Source organism: Vespula vulgaris, chromosome 19, assembly GCF_905475345.1.
Source record: "Vespula vulgaris chromosome 19, iyVesVulg1.1, whole genome shotgun sequence".
Taxonomy (NCBI): domain Eukaryota; kingdom Metazoa; phylum Arthropoda; class Insecta; order Hymenoptera; family Vespidae; genus Vespula; species Vespula vulgaris.
This window is the reverse complement of record NC_066604.1, coordinates 586,784-604,295: the sequence shown is the minus strand read 5'-3', so window position 1 is coordinate 604,295 and position 17,512 is coordinate 586,784. Positions and strand designations below refer to the sequence as shown.

The 17,512-nt window shown below is 30.3% G+C and overlaps 2 protein-coding genes and 1 long non-coding RNA gene across 8 annotated transcripts in view; 1 reads left to right on the top strand and 2 right to left on the bottom strand.

Annotated features, from left to right (window-relative positions):
• The window catches only part of LOC127070650 (M-phase inducer phosphatase-like), a 93,471-nt gene extending 92,502 nt beyond the window's left edge, over positions 1-969 (bottom strand). For both annotated transcript variants that reach the window (XM_051008892.1, XM_051008891.1), the window contains exon 1: positions 675-969. The gene's annotated coding sequence lies outside the window, so the exon portion shown is untranslated. The remainder of the gene's footprint in view (positions 1-674) is intronic.
• A 334-nt stretch (positions 970-1,303) lies between these two features.
• On the bottom strand, positions 1,304-13,764 carry LOC127070635 (regulator of G-protein signaling loco). 5 transcript variants are annotated; one of them, XM_051008841.1, is made up of 15 exons: positions 13,469-13,759; positions 12,558-13,276; positions 11,880-12,482; positions 11,111-11,764; positions 7,067-7,177; positions 6,721-6,945; positions 6,299-6,519; positions 6,029-6,221; positions 4,904-5,113; positions 4,094-4,367; positions 3,857-4,005; positions 3,619-3,702; positions 3,382-3,529; positions 3,104-3,195; positions 1,304-2,794 (listed from the first exon to the last, which is right to left on the bottom strand). In XM_051008841.1, exons 2-15 carry the CDS (start codon positions 13,191-13,193, stop codon positions 2,288-2,290), a joined length of 4,107 nt encoding a protein of 1,368 aa, XP_050864798.1. In that variant the 5' UTR covers positions 13,194-13,276; positions 13,469-13,759; the 3' UTR covers positions 1,304-2,287. The 5 variants fall into 5 exon arrangements, with proteins under 5 accessions (XP_050864798.1, XP_050864797.1, XP_050864800.1 ...); XM_051008840.1 differs by having other exon boundaries at positions 12,558-13,759; XM_051008844.1 differs by having other exon boundaries at positions 2,665-2,813; positions 12,558-13,761.
• A 51-nt stretch (positions 13,765-13,815) lies between these two features.
• LOC127070683 (uncharacterized) lies at positions 13,816-15,753 on the top strand. Its single transcript, XR_007784597.1, has 4 exons — positions 13,816-14,004; positions 14,507-14,636; positions 15,365-15,532; positions 15,684-15,753. It is a non-coding gene; the product is annotated as an uncharacterized LOC127070683 (long non-coding RNA).
• Positions 15,754-17,512: the final 1,759 nt, after the last annotated feature.

Below are 17,512 nucleotides of genomic sequence, written 5' to 3'. Positions count from 1 at the left end.
AGTGAAATTCGAGAGGTCGTCGAAAATTACTTACGGATCATTTAATAACAATTTTCTATACCGATTATTATTTTATATATATAGCATAAGAAGAGAGGAGTGAAGAGATGAAGAAGAAGAAGATGGGGGAGGGGGAATTATCAAACACATCTAAGCCTGATAAAGCTTAACCTATAATGACGTAACATACATATATACATATATGTATCAACTATATCGCGAGTCACGATTTACGAGAGAAGATAATTTTAAGAAAGTCGAAATTAGAGAAATCGACCTGCCCTTTCGAGCATCGAACGTTCATACATATTTACTAATATCAGATTAATCCATTAACCTTAAATAAAAAAAAAAATATCATAGCCGTTAATATAAGTTGATCGTACAACATTGTTTCAATGGGTTATGTTACAGTATTTGATCTAATTAATAATTGATATGCATCGAAACATTCAGTTAGAAAGTAAAACAATTTGTTTGAAATTTATCTTACGTTACAATGAATAAATAAGTAAATGAAAAAAAAATATATATATAGATATTATATATATACATACATATATATGCATATATATATACATATGTATGTGTATATATATATATATATATATATATATATATATATATATATATTCTGTTTCGAGAAAGAAAAATAGAACAATAATGATGCTTACCTAGACGAGATGATATCACGACGTTAGAATCCTGTTTGATGACCAATAGAGTTAACATGACCAATAAGAGAGATCGATCATTCGATATTATTACGTTGGAAGCTAATTCCAATATGACAATGAATTTGTTAAACCCTCCATAACGCATACGTTTCAAATATAAATCGTTTATCCATAAGGAATAAATACGGGGATCACGGTACGTGCGCGCGCCAAAAACAGTGGCGCTCTCTGTCGGTCGGAAATACGACACCAATCGGAAATACGTAATCATTAAAAGGAACGAATCATCGTTTAGTAGATAAATTTGTTGTCTTGATTTAAACACATAAACGCGTATCCGAATAATAAAAAATAAATAATATATCAATAAATATAACAAATCGTCCATCCAAATATTGAAAATATTATGTTTTTATTAAACATTTGATATTAAATTAATTCATAAGTTTGGGTCAAATTCGCGGCTTTTTATTTTTTTACTTATTTATTTATTTTTATCTTTTTTCAATATATGAAAATTTTATTCTTAAAACTTGAAAGAAATATCGCGAATTTTTTCAAACGGTCATCCTTATTGTTTACGTAATTAAATATCACAAAGATAGGCAGAAATTAGAATGATACAATTTGTTAAACGAAATTTCGATAATTTATTTATTCGTGTTAAATTTGTGGATTCCTTTCACAAATCTCTCTTTATCGTTGATGTAACAACACATGCGTCGATAATTATAAATATAATAAAATATTCCTAACGTGTCCTGTACAACCAGGAATGTAACAATATATATCATAAAGTTATAAATATAACGATCACGACATTGTCCTGTGCTATTCTCGATCTTACATGAAATGTATCGTTAATTTTAAGGCACGTACAAAGCTATTACTAACACAGCTGCATGTAGTTACGTGATTGTGAGAATATAATAATATACATATACATATATTTTTTTTATCTTGGCTAAATTATAAAGGGAGTATTTTCCGAAGACCATAATGGCGTTAGAACTTTTGAGTTTGCATTAAAAAACCAAATAAAAAAAGAAAAAAAAAAAGAAAGAATATTAATAACCTCCGCCATGTAAATATAATTTTAAGAATAATTCTGTCAAGTAATGCTCTGTTTACAGCTATGATTCGTCATTTTTTCTTTTCTTTTCTTTTTTTCTTTTTTGTTAAAATATCTCGTAATTTCCATGCTCGCCCATAGCACCGTCCGATTATTTTCCTGAGTTTATTTACAAATTTGTATTGATTTGTTGTTATCATGGAAAAGAAAAAAGAAAATGATTCTCCACGTCAATACATTAATGTACTTTTTTTTTATAAGGCCTCTTTTTTTGTGTCTTTTTAATTTCATTGAATTTCTATTGAATATAAAAATGTTACGAAGTAATTTCTGATGGATGTATAAAAATAATCTCTAACATCGTTCGCAAATCGTCTCAGTACGATTTTTTTTTCTAACAATCTTGATATATAACGAAGAGATAGATATAAAATGTAAGAAATTCTATATTATATTTTATTCCAAAGATTTTGACGTTTTAAAAATATAAATTTGTCGACAATATAAAATTGTCAACAACTAATGAATAAAATCCGAACTAAATGATAACATTTTTATTTTGACAGGATTCCGATTGATTGTTCATAGGACTTTCCTTCCCAGATTTTTGATGTGTCTTCGATGTCATAATATAACTAGTCTTTACTACGTTCATAACAAGATTTTTAGGTTTTGGTGGTAATGGTGGTGGTTTCGATAATTTTGTAGTTGGTGATACCTGACTATCTGCAGAATGGGACTCTTGATGTTTTGAATCCGAACGAAATCCATTTTCAACGATTGTCTGATCTCCATCTACTATAGTTCCATCCAAAGTAAACGACGTGTCAAGACCTTTACTCACGGATTCTATTGTATCAGGCACTGTTGTTAATCGTTCAACGATTCTACCGTTTGTCAAGTACGTTGCACGTTCTTGTCCCGTCGTAACATCTTTTTCCTCTCCGGTATCATAGAATTTCGTGCTTCCCTCGCAGCAATTGGCAGGCGTTACTCGAGCTCTTCGAAACTTGTTGCGATCCAAAGGTTTCCCATTTTCCTTGTTCTGATTAGTAATTTCATAGCTTTAAGAGTCGAAATGCATTATGACAATGAACTTAAGATTACAGTGCATGTAAGCATGACATTCTCATAGAATAATTTTTTTTTCTTTTCTTTTTTTCCTTTCTTTCTTTTTTATTTATTTATTTATTTATTTATTTTTTCATTCTATTTTATTTCATTTCGATAAACAGTTAATTGTTAATATGCTCAGTTTATAATTAACATTTCCATTTCTTCCTATCTCTAGATGATTCAAATGCTATTCATCAATTATGGCAATGATTTGTAACATAGTATATGTTTTGTTTACCTTTAAGAAATCCGGTAATTCAAAATTAATTTCTGTTCCTCTTTGATCTTCTAGTCTAGATCGTTGTGCCCTTTTCAATCCCTCGTACAAATCTATGAAATAATATTTTCATATATATACATACATACATACATACATACATATATATATATATATATAATGTGTACACATATATATGTGTGTATACATGTATGTATATATATATATGTGTATGTATATATACATACACGTATTTAATATAATAAAATTAATAATTTCATCGAAGATTCGAAACTTACCATCTCCATCGAACCTTCCAGGAAGTTGCAATTTTACGCCATTACGCCATTTTGCAATAAGAGGAGGATGAGGTCTAGTAGTTTCTTCACTAACGGACTCAGTAGTGCCACCACTTTTCTCACTTCCAGTAGTATACTTCGATTTCATCTTCAAAAGTATCAAAATAAACATTTAATGTCTTATTAATAATATAATGTTAATATTCTTTTTATAAAAAAAAGATTAATTAATCATACCTTCTTTTTCCCATGCATGGTAGAATCACGGACAAAAAATTTACTTGGCAATATAGAAGAACCTTCGGAACGTTGATCATCAGACTGTGATATGGAAAAAAAAGAAAAAAGAAAAAAGATATGTATATAAGATTTATATATATATATATATATATATATATATATATATATATATATATATATATATATAAGAACTTAATAATTAGATAGATTTTTGTATTCATTGCGAAAGACATACTTTACACGAGCCTTCATTATATTGATATTTGCTTGCACTCTTTCCTACTAACAACTCTTCGAATACTTTATTTGTTATTTCATCCAAGGTTGGTTGTCCACGTGATATTTCGTCAGAATACTTGACCAAAGCTGGATCTCTTTGGGCATCTAATTTATAATTAGAAGATTCTTATAAAGAAACCTATATATACATATATATATTCTTTTTTCAAATGTTTATTTATGTATATTTCACCTTCGCTGTTTGTAGTCAACGTAAGTCTTGTGGGTGCATTAATAGCTGAAATGTCCATACAAACGCGATGACCCTCGCTCCAAATACTAATTAAATCCAAATTGAAACCATATTTATTCAAAAGAGGCCTGAGTACTTCTTTAAGAGTTCTTCCCTTATGTGCGATCACAGTGATTACTCTACGTGAAGGTAAATCAACTTTTAAAACCTTTGTCGGTACAACTTCTACCTCTTGTCCTGCTAATACTGAAGAAGGATATTTTGTATCCACTACCTGAAAATAAATGAAATTATTAATGATTAACAAGGGTTGCTTAATAACAAGGATTATTTAAAATTTGATACTGCGTATATATATATATGTTATTTCATATACATTAAATTATAAGCATTAGCAATGGTTAAACCATCGATATATTTAAAGTTATATTTTTATTATATATTCCGTTCAAGCTTCTTTTTCATAGATATTTCTGTCACATTTATATTAACTGTGCAATAGTCTGAGAATATTTAAGCATTTCTAGGTTCCTCATGTTATAAAGATATATGTGCGGTATAATAATCAATAGTAGAATCAAGATTTCATAAAAAAAGAGAAAGAGAAAGAAAGAAAGAGAGAGAGACAGAATATAATACGTGCAAAATACCAGTATATCCCATAACCTTTATCTATTGTCTAACAATCTTAATCAGCGTTTAGCAATATTGGCTTCAATGCATATAAATATAACGTAGTATTTGTTGATTTGTGTTAGTCATTTCAATGCTTTTTAAGTTTGCATTATGTAAATAGAAAGAAACACAAACCTCATCCGTAGCTAGTATAAGAACATCATAGTTAGTATATCGAAGAGCTCTTTTATCGAGGAGGCGAGTAACCACATCTTTAATGCTCTCAGTTTGGCTAGTCGGCACTACTGTAGTGGACCCGTCCGATAATATTACTCGACACAACCCGGTACATTTGGTGCGAACTTCTTTCTTTTCATTCAACTGTCCTTCACAGGACGATACTGACTACAAGTTATACAAACTAACTCACATACATGAGAAATAAATGTATATTTAATATCTACTTCTCTGGTTATTAAAACAATTCAACATACGATATTATTGTATCAAATATAATAAATTATATGATGAACCAAATTGAAACGCTATGAACTAACACATATAAGTGACTGCATTAACTTATCATTTCATACGTAAGAAATAATAAAGAGATTTTTGTTGAGGTTTCTTTCAGAATGTAACTTTCTCCCAATATCAATATTATATAAAGTTTTCAACAAAACTATATGGCAAAACTTCAGAAATGAATTCCTCATATGAAGAAAAAAAAAAATATAGATTTTATCAACATGAACCCGGAAATGCTGAATTTCTAAGTTATAAGACTTTCAAGTATGATCTTAATATATTCTAATTATGTATATTTCCTGGAGTTATGATACGCTCTATTGATATTTCCTTACATATGAAATGTTTGAAATATCTATTTCCTGTCTGAATACATGCCTCAATTCATCATCTCATTTAATTCCAAACATGTTTGAAAATTCCTGACTTTGAAGCTTGTCAGATATTATTAGAGTTTTATGTATTGAACGTGCATTATTCATTCTAGTGTGTCGTTAAGACAATGATATTCAAATGAATGCATTCGCGTCAATACATTTCGTTTATGGTTTGGCGGATGGCAATACATTATGATTATATTTAGAAGTCTTCTAACTCAGAAATGAAGCATTTCCGGACCCTTGTTAATAGGATCTATTATTTTTTTTTTGTTTCTACATACGAGTAATCCATTCTTAAATTTTTATCGCATAATATTGTTACAACAATGTATAAATATAATAATATAAATATAAAAAATATAAATGTGAATTCCCTTCTCTTTTTAATATGTATATATTATATGATACTTACATGTTTATTAAACGATTGCCTCAATGCCAAATCCCATGATGCTAAAGAGGATCTGCTACTAGATATAGATACGCTATCCTCATTGTTATTACCTTCTGCTTCTCTCTTAATAGTAGTAAAACTCTTGTATATAGTTTCACTTCGGTTGGGGACTTTATTATACTCTGTTTCACCACGATCTTTCGATTTTGATCTGTAAATGTTAAAATAGAAATAAATCTGTATCAAATAAAATTATTTATTGAGTTGTAAAGGTAAAATATTAATTACCTATTTTTTCTATGCCAAGGAAGAATAGATTTCCGGCAACGGTCTTCCGCATCCGAATGGCTCTTCTTAAGTTTCACGCTAGGTGAACTAATAAGATTTAAATCATAATCTTCTATATTGATAGCACTATTTCCTGTTTCTAAACAATGACGATAAAGTTCAGACCTTAGAAATCTAGGGTAACTATCGAACTTCATTAAATTAAACACCTGCTTTTGTGCCTATGAAAAAAATATCCAAAAAATCAAAATAAATAATAAGGATCCTACAATGTGTTGGTATCTCGAAACTTTTGCACGCGTTCACTTGAATCGGTAATATATATATATATATATATATATATATATATATATATATATATATATATATATACACACACATATATATATATATAAAAGAAAAAGAAATCCACTATCACATACTTGTAAAAAAAGATCCGCAGGGGCTTCATTAAGAAGTTCTTGAGTGATCTGTCCAGAAGCATGGCTGTCAACATTCACTGGTTCTGCCGCTGTATTTGATAAATGACGTTGGTAAATCTGCCAAGCTAATCTGCACCGACTAATTGGGTCTTCTGTATCCTTATATCTTTCACAAGCAGCCCAAAAATAAATGTTCTCATGACTAAATTCTTTCTTCAAAAATTCCTTAAAAAAAGAAAAAAGGAAAAACAAACAATTATATGTGTAAACATTACATATATCTTCGACCACACAATTTTATTATTTATGTTGTTTTACAAAATAGAAAAAAAAGAATCATTCTTACTGCAAACGTCTGCAAACCCTTTGGGTCTCCCAATAATTTTTCAAATCCATTTGCCCACGTATGTACGCTCTTACAATCGCTGACTTTGTCACATGATTCTGTACTTCCATGCTGTAATTGAGGGAGAAATCAATTATTTTAAATTACGACGAAGGACGAAAAGAAAAGAAAAGAAAAGAAAAAAAAAAGAAAAAAAAAGAAAAGAAAAGAAAAGAAAAAATGCGTTCGTATTATACGTAACAAATGACCGTAAAAGCAACACAAGAGAACGGACTTGCGTGCTCCGTTATGCATTGTGAACGATGTCGAATAGAACAGGAGGGTTGCGTATTAATAGTCAAATTAACAGTTCCTGTTTAAATAGATGAGAGTTTTAAAGAAGTTAACTCTACGTTCGCATATAGTCTTTTCTTTCTTTTTTTTTTTATAATTTCACAATACAAAAAACTATTAATTAAATAATATTATTCTCTTTAAAAGATAAAAGAAATTGATTTTGTATTTAAAAAAAAAGAAAAAAAAAAATCCCATTAAATTCCACGAATCCTTTCGCGAATCATGAACAAGATCGACTTCAACAAGAATCTGCGAGAAAATCAAATTCATTGCGTTGGTGAGGAAGTAAAAAAGAAAAAGAATAATAATAATAATAAAAAAAAAAGAAGGAAAAACTACGGATTCTATGCAACGCTAAAACCAATTTGGTGATAAGAATCTAAGTTTGCTCGTCACGCAGCACCTGTTGCACGATGCTTGTTCCATGGTGAACAACGTGAGAATATACACAACAGTCCCACGCGATATTCAATTCAAGCACTTCTAGTTTCCCATGTATTTTAATGATACGCGCTCGAGAGTTGTTACCGCCTTACGGACCGTGTGTCTCTAATAAATGCACCAACGCGTAATAAAATAAAATACGAGAGAGAGAGAGAGAGAAAGAGAGAGTTATTCTTATACAATAATGATAATAATAATAATAATAATAATAATATAAAATAATATATAAAATAATATATAATAATAATATAAAATATACATAAAATAATATATAATAATAATAATAATAATAATAATAATAATAATAATAATAATAATAGTAGTAGTAGCAGTAGCAGTAGCAGTAGTAATAGTAGTAATAGTAGTAGTAGTAGTAGTAGCAGTAGTAGCAGTAGTAGCAGTAGCAGTAGTAGTAGTAGTAGTAGTAGTAGTAGTAGTAGTAGTAGTAGTAGTAGTAGTAGTAGTAGTAGTAGTGTAGTAGTAGTAGTAGTAGTAGTAGTAGTAGTAGTAGTAGTAGTAGTAGTAGTAGTAGTAGTAGTGTAGTAGTAGTAATAGTAATAATAATAAATATAAAGTTTAATAATAATAATATATAAAATAATGTGCGTGCGTGAGTAATATATAAAGTCTTATATGAAGTTAATCGACATTAATTTAAACGCGAGCACGTAAAATATATTTTATGTAATATCTTACTCTAATAAAATCAATTTAACGTTAACGCCTTTACTTCATCGCAAATGTAAGAAAATTTAAGGAGAATTATTTTTTTATAACAGCGGAAGAATAAATCCAATTACTACGGAAACTTACGGTTCTGTTCGGAGAAATCCGTGTCAAAGAAATGCGAATGAAATCACGTATACGTATATAGATAGACTCGTTACGTGGATACACTCGACGACGTTCTCCATTCATATTAACGAAGTAGGTCGTTAAAAAAGAAATATTCAAAATCGATTAAACGAATAAACAATAAGATGTATTTAACGCGCTTACTATCGCATTATTTAACAACTCTGATGTCAAATGTTATCCCATCGTGATAAAACACACGTACGAATATACATTTCTCTCTTTCTGTCTTTCTCTCTCTCTCTCTCTCTCTCTTTTATATTTAGAAAATAATTTAATCATTTATTAATGCGCGAACAATATTACCAACGTTCTTCGAAATATCGTTTGAATTAAATCAAACTAAATGTATAAAAAAAATAAAAAATAATAAAACTGCTAACAACAACAATAATAATAATAATAATAAAAATATAAAATCGATCGATAACAAAACGTTTAATAAAGTCGAACGCGTGTCTTTTAAATTGAACGCGCGTACTTCATTTTAGCAATTACAATTAATCATACCGAATATTTCCTTAAAGAATCCATGTCCTGTCCAACGAAGCTGCAGCCTCGGGGAATGACGCGGAATCCCATGTAATTATCCGTTTTGTGCGCACGTGTTTCGTAATGCACAAAAACTCGCGAAGTAAAGAAGAAAAAGGTGGGGCGGGTGGGTGTTTGAGGGTGAAAGGGAGGGGGGATCTGACGGCTTAGATGAAGGGGAGGGGAGGGGAGAGACGACACGAGAACGAGGGTGAGGTCGAGGTAAGGAAAAGTAATAATTAAAAAGAAAAAAAAAAATTGGAAAAAAAATTACGATAATAATAATGATAATAACGAAAGGAAAAAAAAAATTTAAATTCAAAGAATGGAAAAAGAGAATCACCGTAAACGCGTTCGACCGAACGTACGTAGATCACCGAGAAGAAGAGGGCTCCGCCCAGCCGTAGCGACGCGCGATACGTACGAAACGATTTTATTATACGATCGTACGACGTCCAGCAAGTCGACGATAAATAAAAAAAAATATATACGACGACAACGACAACAACGATGATGATGACGATGACGACGTCGACGACGACGACGACGACGACGACGACGACGAAGAGAACGACGACGACGTCGACGACGACGACGACGACGACGACGATGTCGACAATTTAAGATTTAATCCTGACGATAACGAAATACGAGACGCAAAACCCAAACGATACGTTCTTACAGGGCAGCGCACAATGCGCGCAGTCCCGTCCGTCTCTGAACGAACGAACGGACGGACGCGCGCACCAGCGCGCACTAGCGAGCGCAACACTGCTGACCAGAAGAGACTCGTAAAAGCCGCAACTTCGTACTCAGACAACACTAATCACTGCGTGAGGACGTGTGCTGGTTGTACGTGTATGTATACGTGCACATATACACGTACGAATGGCTCTCTTCTAACCATATCCTCTGTATTCTTTCTGTCTCTCTTTCACTTACAAATAACACAAATACAGACGTGCGCACGCGCGCACGGTACTTATGTGCCCTTGCATATAGGGTGTCCCTATTCAAATCGATACTTTATTGATAAATATATATTAAAGAAAAATGTTGAAGTTTAATAGGACACCCTATATATTTTTGTATGACTCACGTATAACTCGTATTAGTAGTTACTTACACGTTGGTTTTTTTTGTGTTTTTTTTTTTTTCTTTCTTTCTTTTCTTTCCTTTTCTCGATCTCGGACGAATGATAATTGAGATTAATTTTATTATTTGAGAATAAGTTTCGTTCGTTAAGAAATAATCTGTTATTTTTAATAAATGGAATTTATTGTTGTTATGTAGAATCGTAGGTAAATAATCGTATCTAAGCTTTTTTTAAATATTTGGTTTCGTCTATATACCTAGATAGATTCACCGATCTGCCCTACGAGCAACGGGAACTATATGCCAAGCAGGAAATGTGATGACGCAGCTTCAATAGAGAGCAAAACGGGGAGCAACGGAAATCATGAAAAAAAAGAAAGTACGAGACCATCTTACCTAGCGTTGCTTCCGCGAAGAATTGGCATGATTTCGAAGTATAATGAGTAATTAATCATAACGATAAGGAATATAGGTCATTACGTTCAAATTAATAATTACGATTCCTACCCGTTATGTATCGTAGAGAAGTACGAACGATAAATTACGAATGTGAGTTTAAAATACGAAAATACGTTTTATAAAATATTATGTTTATGAAATTAATGGCGAAAAAAAAAAAGGAAAGAAAAAAGACCATGAAAATTCTTCCATATAAGTAAATATACAACGATACGATCACAAACGATCCGGTTTCGATTAACAAGTACGGAGGGGGAAAAATGGACAAAATTAAAAAAAAAAAAAAAAAGAAAAGAAAAGAAAAGAAAAAGAAAAATTTCTTACCAAACAATTGTCCGACGTGCAGGTACGAGTGCTCCGTATTTCTTGCAAGCTTCCCCATGGACGTGGTTTGTCGTTTTTATTACCGTAAGAATGTAAAAACGATGATGAATGTTCCGACGTTGGATTCAAATCCTCCAAGCTATGGACCAATGATTTCGACATGCCGCAATAGACCTTTGGACTCAATTTGTCGCAGGCGGTAATTCGCGTTAAAATTTGCGATTGGGTTGAGAAATTTTCCGACGTTTCGATAACTTCGTCCGTTCCTTCGTGAAGCATCGCGGTGGTACAGGCAGATGAGAGAGAACCAACGGACGAACTACCGAACCCCTGCATGACCACAGGAGCAGATGGTCCCGGACAGGTGGTGGCATCCCCACTCCTCCATGAATTTTTCCCTTCTGAAACGATCGTACGATTTCCGAGCACTACTGTAGACGAACTCGTTCCATCACGTGGATTGTCAAAATTCACTGAAACTTTGTCGTTATTTATTCCGGTTGCAGGTTCATACGACGATGATACCACCCCATTTCCTTTCGAAGTACCCGATCGTATTATATTCTCCCATCTTGAATCGGATATTGCTCGAACTGTGAGTCTAGAACCTGCAGTTTCGTTAAATGTTCCTCTACTAGGAGGCATTATAAGACCCTGGAAATAAGAGGAATGTATTTATTATTATTATTATTTTTTTTCTTCAAGTTTTTATTACGTACTGACAGATAAGCATTTGATAAATGATTAAAACGTTTAGTAAATACTATACTCTCTGCAAAATGGAGCGTTGTCTGGAATGGGAAAAATCTGCATTTCTTTCCGAACGTGAACGATAGTCGTCTTTGAAACCTATACCGGAATCACTATTGCTTGAATGAGCTGTCGACGTGCTAACGTTGCTAGGTTGAGGCGAAGCAGCATCCTGACGTCTTCGCGCTTCGTTGTACGGATTGGCATCGCCATTCGTAGTATCGGATATGTATAAGGTTTGTATGGCTCCTATTAAACTGTTGCAGCTATCGGGAAATTCTTGGCACATATTGAGTTCCGAAGTCTTCGTACATGTAAATCCAAATACGTTACAAGTACTAGAGTGTATTGCATGATCTATTAACTTATAATATATAGTGAACACATGACACGAATTCGAAACTATGTCATCCTTGTCTTTGACAGACTTTGTTAATATTCCAAAATACTGTTTATCTTCTTCGGAAAAAGAATTACAAAATATTATTCTATAAGAAGGATATTCAGCAATCACAAGATTTTCTGAATTAGTAAGTTTTATGTTTGCCACGTGTATCGTTAAAAGTACTGTAGTCGGATTTCGTTTTTCTGCTTTTAACCTTTTGATGCATTTTCGTAGAACCTAAAAATATTAAACAAATTTGTATTAAACGACCAATAATAAAAATTATTTGATACTATCTAAACGAATACATACCTGCATCATAGAAGATGGATGCAATTGATTAGGAATATCAATAGTACCTAAATAACCGACTACAGTTCTATGTACAATTTTTTCAGAATCTCGTTTATGCGATGTAGGTGGAGGTGGCGGAGGAAGAGGATTGCTCATGTTCCAACGATGATGGAGATGATTGCAATGTATTTTACTTTGCTGCACTGTTCTTCCAGTTGTATCGAACATGGCACCGCTTTGTAAATCCCTAACGACTTTAGCAACTCTACATTGTAACTGTATAGCATTTGTATTGTTTGCACGTGGTTTGTGAGCATATTTGGGCTTGGACCTAACAGTAGCAAAACCTTCTTCGTCCGATGAATCGGAATAATAATTTTCAGCTATCTGTAATCTTAGGACACCTTGGGAGTGTCCTATTAGCTGTACTACATCGTCATGTGGAACTTTACTAACGTTATGGCCGTTAACAGCTACCAAATAATCTCCTGCCCGTAGCCCAGCATTTTCAGCAGGACTTCCTTGTACGATGCAACTTAATATACATGGCTGTTGTCCAGAAATAGTAAAACCATATCCCTTTGTCCCACGAACCACTTCCACAGCTCGAACACCATAATTTACTCTCTTCTTTTTCCTTCTGTTGTGGTGCATGCTTGTATTTATATTTCAGAAGACTAGACGCTCAAATATCTTCATAATTTTTTAAATGATTCTCTTGATGTACCAACATTTTTCTGATAATGTAAAATTAATAATTTTAATTGGATTATTGAAACAATATCAATTTGTAACATTTACTTGACAGCTTGACTTGCCCGTTTATTTAAAGTGAAAAATATTAACGAACATGTGAATAGAAATTTGTTATTATTTTGCACACAACTAACGACGATCTTAACAATAAAAGTATAAACGTATAAATATACCGCATAAGATTTTTACATCCAGTCTCACATCCAAATTTATAAGTCATAGAAGTCTAGCGGTTGACGGTAACATGGAGTGTTTTGGAACTCCATGTCTTCCATATTTACATTCCTATGTTCATGAAATTTATGTGATATAAGACATATTTCACAAATTTTAATATAATATTATAATTGTTTATAGGAATCACGTAAAATTATTGCTAGATATCTCTGCATTATCACGAAAAAATCTTATAAAAATGGTTATACATTTTATCGAAGATTAACAAGAATTGGACAATTCACCACTCAACAGGGTTAAGTTAGTAAATTAAAGCGTACCAACCTATCAAATTATTCCCGCTTAATTATATTCGTATAGTGGCAGAAATAATATTCAAATTGAATAATACGTTTCTTAAGAAATCTTTCAAAGCTTTAAAATTATGAAGTCGTTATATTCTTCTTTTACTCTTAACGTAATTAATTCTCTATTTAATAAAGTCCCGGACACGCTTAACGAGGTCGGAGAGATATAACGCACCGGTACAAATGTAAGGAAAATATCAGGTTAATTCACTTTTTAATCGAATCTAATTGAATTTGATTAAATTGAATATATTTATTATAAGCATTCTGTTTACTTGTTGCGAGATTTAAAACTTGAAAAATATAGATATTACAAAAATACATATGTTATGAAAGAATAACGTTACAGAAAATATTGATGGGAATACTTAAATATAACCTATATTGTAATATTATTATAATAATTTTAATAATTCAAATTAAATGTTTATTCGCATCAAAGGTCATATATTATTATTCACACTAAAACTTAATATAATTATTAAGTCATTTCATATTATAGACTTTCAGATATCTTTTAAGATAGCATATTATTAGAACATTATAATTATTTACAATAATGTTATTTCTCAAGATAAAGAAGTTTTAAGTTAAATATTATATTTTCTTACGAGATATAATCATATTAATATTATGATTTTATAAATTTAATTTTATGTATTCTAAAACAATGTTGTTATCTTATAGATCCTTTCAATGATTTTATTGATAAGAAAGTGAGAAGAGAATCTTTTTATAATGCAGAGGGTTTTACTCATCATCTAGCAATCAAAAATTATACATTATATCACGTAAAACCCGTATATAATATATAAAAGTAAGTAGTTTGTATATAATATTACTACGTAGAATAAAGTATCTAACTGACATTATTTTATTACTACATAAATAGTAATTGTAGTGAAAAATGGTTTAGATAAAAATTAAATGATTTCAAGAAGAACATAATTTGCTGTTACTAGTTTTCTTGTAAAAGGATATATAAAAGACATGTAAAAGTCAAGTTTATTTTTTTAAACAGAATTATATATTTTTTATTATATTAGTCAATCTAGCTTGTGATTCTTTATAAAATATTATTAACCCATTTATATCAAAAAATTATTAGTTTAAAAGATGTTTTAATTTAAATATTACTAAAAAACTATCACTCTATTTAATATTACTCTTACTACATTTTAGTAAATAAGTTCATGGTTTCTTAATATTGTTTAAATTAAAATATCTCCTGAACTAATAATTTTCTAATATAAATTAATACTTTTTTATATAGAATTATAAGCAAGATCGACTAACATAATAGAAAATATATGATTCTGTTTAGAAAAACAGATTTGATCTTCATATGTTCTTTATATATTTTTCTACTAAAAAACTAATAACAGCATATTATGTCCCCCACAAAATCGTTTAACCTTTGTGTGAAACATTTTTCGTTAAAATCTTATGCAGTAATCAAAATGGTTTCAATTACATGTTAGATTCTGTACATTTATTGAAAATATATTGAAGAATATATAGTTCATTCGTCATTTGATGTTACAGTTCGTGAAAGTTCTTTTAACATAGCGTAAGATCAGAGAGAACAAGAGTGAATACAAAAGATTGTCATATTTATTCAATAGGAATTAATAGAAGACAGAAATGACAAAGTTATTTACATATTTGTTATTTATTATCATTCATATTTGATTTGGAGTTTAGAATGTTAAGGTAAATTAATAAATCTGTAATACTTAAATAATTAAGATCTTTAAACAATTAAGGAGACATGAATATTATACATTATTATTATTTTAATTGATAATTATTAATAAATTATGATAGATTAATTAGAATAATTGATATTATTAATTATTTTAAGGTAAAGAAAGAGCTGTGATATTTATTCTTCTGGATATAAAGGCAGATTGATTCAAGAACTGTTAAAGTTATTTATGTGTTTATTTCTCTTTCCTTGACTGACGTATAAAAACTACGAGTCTGAACTTTTCTTTTAATGACACTTCTAGTTAAAAATAATTGCTATTTAAGGTTTGTAATTATACTTAATTACGTATAATTACAAACCATTAATACTTGTATAATGTTAAAACAAATGTAATATTATATAAAGATACATTATAAATTGTTTGAATGAATATATAATAATCAAAAATATTAATAATCTAGCATATGAATATATAGTAGTATGAATATATAAAGTATATAAGAAAACAGATGAGATATTCACATATCGAAATACGAAAGAAGACAGATTCAATAACTATCTGGTCTTTTTCTTTCACAAGCTCATTTTATGTTCACTTCATTGGCAAGACAATTACTCCCAGTTTAAAATTTTCATCAAATGAAACATCACATCAAAATTACTTAAGATAAGTTAATAGATATCTGTATAATATTTAATTAGATTTAAACATTTAGATTTTTTTTTTTCAGTGATCTTAAATGCAATTGATATTGGTAATCTACTACTGTCTGAATCACTCAAAGTATTCTAAGACCTTACATCGTTCGTGTCATTGCTTATTGGCTTTCGAAACTGCTTTCAAGATTGATCTACTTTTCTCGTCAAGAAGTCTCATTCTTCTACATGATTTAATTTCAAAATTTTTTTTAGACGTTCTATGATAACTTTTGAAACTTTTTGCCTATTTTCATAGTTGATCACGTTTTCATGTGTCAACTACTGGTATTTTCATTTTCGTTTAAAAATGACTTTCTTTGGTAATTTGATTTTTTTCTTGGTTTGAATGATGACTGCTATTACTTGGCAAACTCATCATTGTTGATATATATGTTTTTTTTTAAACTTCATCTAGATGACAGAGTTTTATCCTTGTATTTTCTTATTTCTGTTCTGAAATTTCTTCTCATCGAAATTCATCTTTAGTTATTTTCCTCTCAGAATTCTGATTACTATGTAGCATAGCAATTTTGTTAAAGAATGTATTTTGGTTTAGTTTCTTCAACTATAAGAGATGCTTCCTCAGCAACTCTTGGTGACACAAATAATGTAAAAGGTTCGTTGATGATTGTTTGCACGTTTTCATCGATAAAATCATTAATGATATCATTACCAGAATCCAGACTCGAATATGAACTGGAACGTGCACTTCCAAAGCTTTGTAATGTTTGACTGATTGGATTTAATAGGCTATGATGAGTCAATGAGTTTGGTGAATCTTTTAATTACCAATTATTAACTATAAATGATAAGAAAATTTTTTCTGGTGTTGTTTTAATTTCAGTGAAGGTCGAGACAAACTCAAAAGTCTAGATCATTATAGTCTTTTCACCATTCAAATTGGTATTGGAAACAATGTTGCTAATGGTGAAGGTTCCAGATTCATTATCAATAACATTAATAATGTTGATAAATTAATAATGAGACCTGGACTCTTATTAACTCTAATTGATCTTAATAATAAAGTTCTATTTATTCGTCTTTATTATTTTCTGACAAGCTGGAATCCCGTTCTAAATCTGTAAATAGTCTTTTGTTGACTTATATGTCTTGTTCAGAAGATTTTATAGTATTTAATGATACAACTTCAGTCAACTTTGCTAATACTGGATTAAGTAAATTTTGATTTAACTTCCCTCCTTAAGCGATTTGAGTACATTTGAGTTGTTAAATGTGCTGGAAGAATTGTCATTTCTTTCAAAATATTTTTTTAATTTGTTGAA

Bases quoted from the DNA above. Each gene is read 5' to 3' on its own strand.
- LOC127070635 (XM_051008840.1), bottom strand. From the start codon at position 13,193: ATGCACCACAACAGAAGGAAAAAGAAGAGAGTAAATTATGGTGTTCGA. The intron at 7,178-11,110 runs GTAAGAAATTTT...CCTCAATTACAG, and splicing joins GCACGTCGGACAATTGTTTG to CATGGAAGTACAGAATCATG. The intron at 4,006-4,093 runs GTGAAATATACA...ATTATAAATTAG, and splicing joins GTTGACTACAAACAGCGAAG to ATGCCCAAAGAGATCCAGCT.